The sequence below is a fragment of the Neltuma alba genome, unplaced genomic scaffold, assembly GCF_004799145.2.
Source record: "Neltuma alba isolate B1F8T4 unplaced genomic scaffold, ASM479914v2 tig00013363_pilon, whole genome shotgun sequence".
NCBI lineage: Eukaryota > Viridiplantae > Streptophyta > Magnoliopsida > Fabales > Fabaceae > Neltuma > Neltuma alba.
In genome coordinates, this window is record NW_021637628.1 from 53,717 (window position 1) to 64,158 (window position 10,442).

At 35.6% G+C, this 10,442-nt stretch overlaps 2 protein-coding genes across 2 annotated transcripts; one reads left to right on the plus strand and one right to left on the minus strand.

Annotated features, from left to right (window-relative positions):
• The first annotated feature begins 1,669 nt into the window (after nucleotides 1-1,669).
• On the plus strand, nucleotides 1,670-6,691 carry LOC114736726 (glucomannan 4-beta-mannosyltransferase 9-like). The gene is given in 10 exon segments (XM_028924593.1): nucleotides 1,670-2,025; nucleotides 2,027-2,194; nucleotides 2,957-3,055; nucleotides 3,128-3,380; nucleotides 3,871-3,981; nucleotides 4,063-4,199; nucleotides 4,684-4,797; nucleotides 4,900-5,099; nucleotides 5,473-5,667; nucleotides 6,505-6,691. Coding segments are annotated over 10 exon segments (1,587 nt in total). The 5' UTR covers nucleotides 1,670-1,881; the 3' UTR covers nucleotides 6,671-6,691.
• Nucleotides 6,692-8,223: 1,532 nt separating this feature from the next.
• Nucleotides 8,224-9,496, minus strand: LOC114736723 (eEF1A lysine and N-terminal methyltransferase-like). The gene is made up of 2 exons (XM_028924590.1): nucleotides 8,395-9,496; nucleotides 8,224-8,285 (listed from the first exon to the last, which is right to left on the minus strand). Exons 1-2 carry the CDS (start codon nucleotides 9,494-9,496, stop codon nucleotides 8,224-8,226), a joined length of 1,164 nt encoding a protein of 387 aa, XP_028780423.1.
• Nucleotides 9,497-10,442: the final 946 nt, after the last annotated feature.

Consider the following 10,442-nt stretch of genomic DNA (forward strand, 5'->3'; position numbering starts at 1 on the left):
TTATTTTTTATTATCAAGTGGAATATTCTCATTACATAAAAATTATAATATATAAATATGAAGATTATACGTGAGTGCATGAATTCAATATTTTTTGTAAAAAAATACAATATTTTATAATATTTAGTTTTTTAATAATTGAATATATGAATTTATAATATTTAATTTATTTTTAAAACAGCAGGATCCAAAGTAAATTAAATCATATGATACTCTTCTAGTCTTATTTATAAGACATTTCCCACGCACTTCACACAGACTAAGAAAAACTTTAAATTACATTAGTTCTTCATTAAAATATAATAATTTTTCGACTTTATCCTTATTTAATATATACACCTTTTAAAAAAATAACCATTTACATTATAATAAATAAAGGATAAAATAGTACATTCATACTAAAACTTTAATAAAGTGACTTATAAATAGGATCAAGAAAAATCTTCTATTTCTGTCTTATAAATAGGATCAAAGGAATAGTTAACTAGATAGCTGTTCTCTTTCAGCATAGTGTCTAAAATTATCCCTATTTGTATTTATATTAAGATGAAGGAAAAAAAACAAAACAAAACAAAACGTTGGCACTCAAACGACAGGATTGGTATTTTTTAAAAAGGTAGGGTAATAATGTACTCCTCCGGTCTTTAATATAGCACCCAATTCTTAAGTTGGTTTTGGTCCTAAATATAAAACCCATTTCTCATATTTATCAATTTTCTCTAAATTATCCCTATAGATACTCTCTCAACCATAATCAAGTAGAAGAGGGAGAGAAGGTATTAAAAAAAATGATTATGGTGTTTTAGAAAAAATATGTCACTTTTCTTATAATTAACTAACTTACCTAACTTCCTTAATCTAATCAAACTAGTTAAATGGGTCTTATATTAAGGACCGGAGGAGTATCATCTTGATATTATTTTTTAGGTATATTCAATATTCTAATTAATTTTTTATTGTGCATCCAACATCCTAATTTTATTATCATGGTATATTTAACACCCTAATATTATTTTCGAGGTGCTGGATATATTAAGAAAATGATATTACGGTTTAGATATATCATAGAAAAGGTTATGATACTGGATGCATTTTTACTTTTACTTTTTACCAAAAAAAAAACAAGAAGAGGAAGAGGAATATAAAGTTTTCTTGGTGCAGTTGCAAGCGTGCTTTTTGCGGGCGGCTCTTAGGAGCACTAATTAGGATTGCAAAAGTGGATGCTTTTAATTAATATGATTCAAAGTACTCCAAGTTGACGATCAAATAACGTAATACGCACCACTATAGTGTAGTATTATTGCACTAATCCACGATTTAATGATCTCCTGCTTTGAACTCAATTTATTGATATGAAATGAATGGATAAGCACAAATTGTTAACGAGTTCGTCAAGTGTTTTAACAGTTGATTATATATATAATTATTAATGATTAATAATGATGGCATCTCTGGTTGATTCAGTTGAAGAGCTGCTGGAATGTGACACTTTCCTACTACTGGTTTGAGTTTGACTCGTCCTCCTCCCTCCTCTCCCCCAGATGCACATATATATATATATATATATATATATATGTATGTATGTATGTATATGTATACACATCCCTTCACTACACATTGTTGTTCATAATATACCATCTCAAACCAGAGAGAGAGAGCTTGAGAAGCAAGAACCATTTCAGTTCAGTTTAGCTTCATTTGCTTCATCATCAACCTCATGCCATATTAGCTTGACGTGACTCCAAAGAATCAATCAGTAGGATTCATTTCAGAGGCAAACCTGCATATATCAGCATTTATATTTTTCGAAAACCCAAAGCCACATATATAGCCGCATCCATCCCAGACACTAACATCTATATATATACACTGTTTGTATTCATGTCTGGAATGGATTCATCATCAGTTGCATCAACACTGTTAATGGGGATGACGAGGTGGGAGCAAACTAGGGTTGCAGTGATGGTTCCGGGGTTGAAGATGATGGTGTGGGTGTGCCTCGCCATGTCGGTGATGCTGTTTGTGTGAGAGAGTGTACATGGGAATGGTGATAGTGCTGGTGAGGTTGTTTGGAGTGAGCAATCCTAAGAAGCGTTACAAGTGGGAGCCTCTCAAGCATGACGACGATGTTGAGCTTGGAAGCTCCACTTACCCAACGGTTCTCGTTCAAATTCCTATGTACAATGAGATTGAGGTATAGACATATATACGTAGTGCTTCTCATATATAAGATCACTCATCATATGTGCGCTTAACATAATTAATCATTAATGATGCAACCAACTAAGCAAGTTACCTTTTTTATAGAACATTTTGAACGTATTTTTATCATAATTAAGAAAGTCTTAAACCTCGTTAACTCGGTATTAAATTTTAATAATTTTTTAACTTTATTCTTATTTAATATAAATGCTTTAATGGAAAGTTCAAGAAAGAAAGAATAATAAATTTGGAGTTATCCATATTGTACATTTATATGATAAATTAAATGAGGTGATTCATATTAAGTACAAAAAAAAATCTCTCTCTCTCTCTCTGTGCCCGGCTATTAATAGGATCAGAAGAGTATTAAAAAGATTAAGTAGAAGAAATTTAATCCCCTTGGGGAAAGTCAGGAATTGATTATAGTATCAGATAACAAGTAATACGCGTATTTTTTTTTATGAGCTACACTTTAGAGCTGTCTAAATCTTACACATTTTTTTTAGTATATTACCCTCAATTTATTAGGTACCTCTCTCATCTTTTTTTTCCACTTATTCTCTCTCATATTTTTTGCTGCTCATTCTCTCCTCCAATCAGCTTTTTATATTTTTTCCCCTCTAATTAATTTTAACCAATTTTGATTCGATTAATTGTCTCTTGTGAAAAAAAAAAATAAAGGGAGTGATAATTAGAAAAAGAGTAAGAATTGGCATTCATGATGATGAGTGGTTGGTCCATGGGGAGCGTGCAGGTGTACAAACTGTCAATAGGAGCAGCCTGTGGGCTCTCATGGCCGTCTGATAGGATTATCATTCAAGTTCTGGATGACTCCACTGATCCTCTTATCAAGGTCCTCTCTATTCCTTGCATTTGTATTAGTATTCTGAAAAGTCCAATTTCTGAAAGTAAAATAAAATGACAGGAAATGGTGTTGACGGAGTGCAAGAGATGGGAGAGCAAAGGGATAAACATAAAGTATGAGATCAGAGAGAACAGAAGAGGCTACAAAGCAGGAGCTCTCAAGGAAGGAATGAAGCATCCTTACGTCCATCTCTGTGACTACGTCGCCATCTTTGATGCCGACTTCCAACCTCACCCTAATTTCCTCCTCCAAACCGTTCCCTTTCTCATTCACAACCCTCAACTTGCTCTCATCCAAGCACGCTGGACTTTCGGTATCGAGTTTCTAGTAGCATCATTAGAGATATTGCAATGGGTTATCTAAGTGGGATGGAGAACTCTATCTCTTGTGAGGTCGAAAAACCAGCCCACTTAGCATCCCATGCTATTAAGTCTCTAAGATATTAATTGTCTTAAGCCTTTTACTTCATTGAACTACAAGAGAACATATATAAATATATTCGACACCACATCCAAAAGATTCAACATTAGATTTACCTTAACCCAATAATTTCCCCATTTCCCCATAAAGTATGAGTTCACTTGCACGAGTCTTGGGCTTTCTATGCAATATAAAGCCAGCCTCAATCCCAGGAATTTTATTTACTGATATAATAAAAAATATAATTACAACACTTGTCTTGTGGCTGACCACTTGAACACCAACAAACAGACAACATGAGAAAATTCTAGCTGGCCTAAAACTAAAGACAATTATTGGAAGCATATCATGGAATAGTAATGTTCTCTCCTATTGTATTGCAGTAAATGCTGATGAATGCTTAATGACAAGAATGCAAGAGATGTCACTAGATTACCATTTCAAAGTTGAGCAAGAAGTTGGATCCTCTACCTACGCTTTCTTTGGCTTCAATGGTAAATCATTCTTCTTATCTTCTCACAACTGCTTCACTCCATGATCCATTCTGCATTACCAAATGCTGCGTGCATATTCAGGCACAGCTGGTGTCTGGAGGGTTTCTGCATTGAACGAGGCTGGAGGATGGAAGGACAGAACCACTGTGGAAGACATGGACTTGGCTGTCCGAGCCAGTCTCAATGGCTGGAAGTTTTTGTACCTTGGTGATCTTCAGGTATCATAAACTATGAGCTAGTTTGTGAGTTTTGGTTTAGTCAATTGAAAAACCTTCTGATGAACCTATTCAAAGAAATAGATAAATCAAGCTAATCATAAACACCCCACATATGGCATGTTCATGTCTCTTAATTGACTTAAGAATGATTTTCTATCCAGTTCAGCATAGTCAATCGAAACTCAGTCTGAAGCCAAATCAAATCAAATACCTTTTGGATAGATCAACAAAAGGAAAACAGAGCAAATCGATTATGAATAAATATGAAACATGTTAGGTACTCTTAGAGGGCACACCTCTCTCTAACATGCATGTTTCTTCATAATTTGTTGGATATGCCAATTATATCTACCCAAGAATTTTTCATGCAATATATGATATTTTATCTCAGATGATTTAATAAATTAAGATGGTCACAGTGATTTGAATAAGAAACTTTCACTTGACATTTTGCTTGAACTCATAATTTCGTCAATAAATTCAGGTGAAAAATGAATTGCCAAGTACATTCAAAGCTTACCGTTATCAACAACACCGATGGTCCTGTGGGCCAGCTAATCTCTTTAGGAAAACGGCAATGGAAATCATAAGAAACGAGGTATTAATCTCAATTTCTTTTATAACTACCTCCAGAGGACCTTGATAAGGACATTCAACATTTACCCGTCACTACTAATTCTATGTTTATCATATTTTGCAGAAAGTGTCAATGTGGAAGAAGCTCTATGTGATATATAGCTTTTTCTTTGTCAGGAAGATCATAGCTCATGTGGTCACATTTGTGTTTTACTGTGTTGTTCTTCCTGCAACTGCTCTTGTTCCTGAAGTGGAAGTTCCCAAGTGGGGTGCTGTATATATACCTTCCATCATTACTCTGCTTAATGCTGCAGGAACTCCAAGGTCAAAATTATCTGACTTGTTTCCTCTACTCTTTAAAGTTGATTTAACAGTGACTGTTCAAACTGTTTTTTTTTTTTCCTTCCTCTTTTGGTCAACGAATGCTCAAACTTTATAATACAAATGTGAGGTGCAATTTCCTCAACAGTCACAGATAAGATTCTTCAATATAATTATCATACGTGGAAGAACTTCTTTCAAAGATCCATATATAAAGTTCTAAGCCGTAAATAATATCCACTTGATATGTTTTTACCAAGAACTTGATAGCAGATCCCTATAGCAGTGCGCCCTCGTTTTTTTCCCTTTTTCTTGCACAGAAATTTTGCCTTTACTAATTAGTTCATTCCTAACTTTCCACAATTACGGGGTGCAGATCACTCCACCTATTGGTATTCTGGGTTCTATTTGAAAATGTCATGTCAATGCATCGGACCAAGGCAACGCTCATAGGTTTGCTGGAGGCAGGGACAGCAAATGAATGGGTGGTCACTGAGAAATTGGGAGATGCTCTTAAAACAAAATCAGGAGGAGAAGCACCAAAGAAGCAACGTGTCACAATTATTGAAAGGTATGTTTCTTTCCTCTTTTCCTGGGATAGCAGCATTTTGAAATCTAAATAAGTAAACTTCGGAAAAATTTCTGAAGAAATAAGAGACACCAACGTATATATAGCTCGACCCAATCAATAGTGTGTATAACAGAATACTCAAACTCTAATATACAAATAACATAACCATATACGACACTGGGATTCTTTACTATGGGAGAAACAGCATGGACCAGAATTTTCTCAACCAATTAGACTTTTCCAAGTCTCCCTTAGCATATGTAATTTAAAGGAGAAAACGGGAGAAAAGAAGAGGGCGCTACCATGAGATTCCATAATTTTACTTCAGCAAAATGGAATTCTCAGCACCATATTTATATACATTTTTACATTTCAGTGGAACTGTAATTGATCAAGTAGTGCTTGATATATAGCAAAATTTACAAAATAAATTCCGTAGTCTAGTGGACAAAACTGCTATTCATAGTAGAAATTAGACAGCGCCATTGGAGCCGACCCGCAAGTTTCCCTTCTGTTCAGCAGAAGGCGTAACCCTCAAAGTGATCTGTAATTAAGAGTTCCTTATACAAGGAGAAGAAATCTACTTTGTTAATCTATCATTCGTTATAACTGGATAGGTTCCTAGAAGGTTAAGAATGAATATGTCATTAGCTCCTATCAACATAGTAAAAGTCCACTGTTCAATAAATTTCATGTAATATCGCTCCATTTTTTTCCCAAAAAAAAAAAAATGAAGCCATCAAGATGATAATCATCGTGCAAACAACTCACACATAAGTTATACAACTAGCATTTTTTTTTTTTCACCTTTTCTTCTTTCATGATGATTACAATCAGAATCTATCTGCTCGAACTTGCCTTTGGGGCCTACCTGTTCATCTGTGGATGCTACGACCTAGCCTTTGGGAAGAACCAGTACTTCATATACCTCTTCCTGCAATCTCTTGCCTTCTTTATTGCAGGGTTTGGCTACGTTGGTGTCTTTGTTTCCAATTCATCATAGTGCATCTCTTCCATCAGTAAGATCTCAAGCATCTGCCATTTGACATCAAGCCCATGACAAGAAAGATCGGAAATCAACTTAGGCAGGAATCAGCTACTTAAACTATACATTCTTTTGCAAAAATCATTTTTTTTCCATGTTGAATTGTTTCCTCAAGGAAGTAGTTGAGGAGGTTAAGGAAATGAAACAACAAAAAAATTGTTTGTTATATATATGAAAAGCCAATACAAAAAAAGAAAACGACAGATTAGAATTGAGAATGAAGCAGGGACCAAAATAAGTGAAGTGAGAGCTTTTACTAAATTTGACTTATCTCCTTCTGCTGTCAAGAAAGATACAGAAACTGAATCGGATCAAGCAAAATGAGATTTCAAAACAAAGGACCATTTCAACCTCCCTTGAACCTGTTCCCTTATCAAATAAAGCTCTTTATTCTTTCTAATTTACCCTGGAAATAATTTAACAAGGAAGAACCGTGTGCCAATTAAAAAATACAACAACTCTTTTGCTCCCTGGCAAGCTAGTTGCCAAACGCACAACTCTTCTAGGGAGTGTATGTGCATGCACGAGGGTACAAGGTCAAAATTTAAGGAACTTCAACTTAGATCATGTAAAGATGAAAGGTCAGATTTTTCAAAATTCATGAATCAAGCATATTATCAGCAATTTTAAAACTACGGAAATCCAATCAAAAATCATCACTGAATGGCGTCCATGCGCAGGCACACCATCAGCGCAAAAACTAAAGAGGAGCACATGTCCAACATAAGGTGGTCATATTTCAAGTTTTGACTTAGTTCAGGATCTAGACCAAGCCTGAAGAATATGTAGCATAGCTAGTTTTTGACTAACTTCAGCGAGAAAACGTGGCATAGTCAACAAATCCAGGAGTTCAAGAAAAACAGTGAGGAGAAATACTCCACTCACATTAGTTCTAATTAAGTTTTGACCATAAAATTACAGCAAATGCAACGTGTTGCAACTAAAAGCATTTTGGTCCGATACATGTCAGTAAATGTTACCTTGAGAATTATCAATTATCTTCAATGTCAAAATTTAAACATGATCATCTGAGCAGCTTTTTCAATGTTAAATCTATAGGGTACAATTATCCAATCAGCTGAAGTTCACAGTCTAAGACGATGTGAATACCTCATCAAAGCAACTAGATCTCTACAAAGAGGCAAAGCTGCTTTTTCAAGGAAATGATCCTTCATTCCAGTATTCGCTCAACTCTTTTAAGGTGGATCTCACTGGAGGAGAAAATAGGCACGAAGAAGGAATCTTGGAATTGTATCATTTCATAAAAGTGTAAACACACCTTCAATCAATCATCAGTCTTCTAGAGAAGAAAGAGAGTCCAATTGAAATCCTGAAAATGCATTTGGCTAGCCGAGTTGGAATTAATCAGATATCTTTGTTATGGAATTTATGTAAGCTTCTGGGATAACTGATTTCAGTCTCATAAGAAAAGAGTTATTGCAGTCCCCAACAGAAAACACATGGGGTGATACTGATGCCAATAATTACAAAATTTTCACCATTTCCCACATCTATCTTATACAGTTCTGCAAAATGTTCCTGAAAATGATGTACCAGTTGGCAATAGAAGGACCTACTAGGAGAAATAACATTTATAGAAAGAATTCCAAGTTCAGAGAGAACTGATTTGGCTGCCAGAAGAACATTCTTCCTAAGAAATTCCACTGGCGGGGCACTTATACCACTCCTTACATCACTTGAATCTAGATCAACCATGATGACATCGAATTTATTGTTGACATCTTCACCATCAGGAAAATGACAATGACCATGTTGCTCACAAGTGGCAGAAGAGCACATAGGATGCCAATTCGCCTGATGTGAAAGTTTCTTCACAAATTTAATGGCGTCTCCAACAACAACATGCATAAACTCGCTATCTTCTAATCCAAAATACCGTTTTGCAACCTTCAAAACTTCCTTATCAGCATCCACACCCGTGACCTCAAAGTCCAATTGGTTTCTCAAGAAAGAATGTAAAGCCCCACCTCCAACCCCAAGACATAAAGCTTTTGGTCTAAACCCAAGCTGAATTCGTCCTTCTATATATTCACTGATCAAAGATAGGCTTGCCACCGTTGGAGCCAAGTAAGGGTGTACCAAAACCCGAAGATCAGGCACAAACTTTACCCCTCCAATCCTTACACCTGTCGAATGAAAATCTTTTGCATCAGGAACAATAAGAATTTCAGTCTGAATCAAATTAGGCATCCTCTTGAACCTCAAACGCCTCCGAAATTCCCGTTTATAACAACCACCCAACCTATTCTCGCTTTCAATTTCAACATCTTCAACCAACATTTCACCAACAACACAACCCGCACATTTATGTATTACCACACTAGAAACCAAATTATCTTCATAACTCAAAATAGGTACCTCCGGAATGCCGTTTTTAAACAAGTATTTGGGAGACAAGGCAAGTAGAAGAGGTTTTGAGCATGCTTCAAGCTCCTTCCGATGCGACGAAGATTCTAGCGGACGGTGATAAATAGTTGGTGATGAATCACCCTCTTTGAATTGGTTTCCCAGCAAAATGAGGCGAGATACACCAGGAGAGCTAAAGAGCAGCTGGAGATGACCCCATTCAGTAGAGAAGATCCAATCACTTTCGCGGGCTTCAGGGACGAACATTGCAACAACAAGGGGTGACTCAGAAGCTGGAACCGGGGAGTCCAGAACAGCAACTCGGAGCAGTGAATCAGCACAAGTAGGATCGGGAATTGTGAAGGTGATGAATCGAGAAGGACAAATGCTTTCAAAGGCTGCAACATCGAGCGCCATCACCGTAAACACATCCAGAGCAGTTGTTCTTCTTCACTCTGGTTCTCGATCGATGCGTGCCTGAGTGCCTTTACGCATAAAATAAATAATGCAAAGTTGAAGTGAAAATCCATACCCTATAAATTATAATAGTACGAACTCTATTTATAACAGAAATTAAATTAGTTATTTATGATAAATAAATATTATTTTTTTTAAAATATCGTTAATAATAAGTGTCTTAATTAAAATTATAATTATTAAAAAATTATTTTAAAAAATATATATATATAATAAAAAATAAATTAAATTAAATTTTTATATTTAAAATCAAAAATAAAATCAAATAAAATTTTATATAAAGAAAAAAAATAGTATAAAAAAGTATTATTATCTTTGATTAATACTTTTCAATGTCTCGTGATAGATGGTGTATCGTTGCTTTTATCATTTCCCGCCACGACATAACACAACGAGATAGAAACCGGTAACAGAAAAGGCTGACTTGTTCTCCGGCCGGTCTCTCCGGTGCACAGAGAGCCGCCGGTGAAAAAGTGAGGGACACGTTGCAGTTAGCGATATGATTTCGGTGACAATTCGAAAGTCGGGTTGGTCGTTCCGGTCACCGCAGCTCATATCTGCTGATGAATAAATCAAATGGGAAAAAGAGATGCATTATTTTCCCTCTTGTCTGGACTGTAAAAGATCCAAATTCATCCTCTTGACAAACTTATCCGCTCTTTTTATACCCTGTGAGGTAGATTTTCAGTCTTTAGTAGATCAGTTTGGTTTGATTGAGCTAGTTCCGCGAGGCAACAAATTACCCGGAAAAGTGGTAAATTGGGATCATGAGATGCAATGCATTATGAGATAGACTTGTTGGATCCATCTGTAATCTGGAGATTACTTGCTTTTCTTTTACATTGTGTGAGAAGGGTATTTCTTGATACTTTAGGCCCTCAAAAAA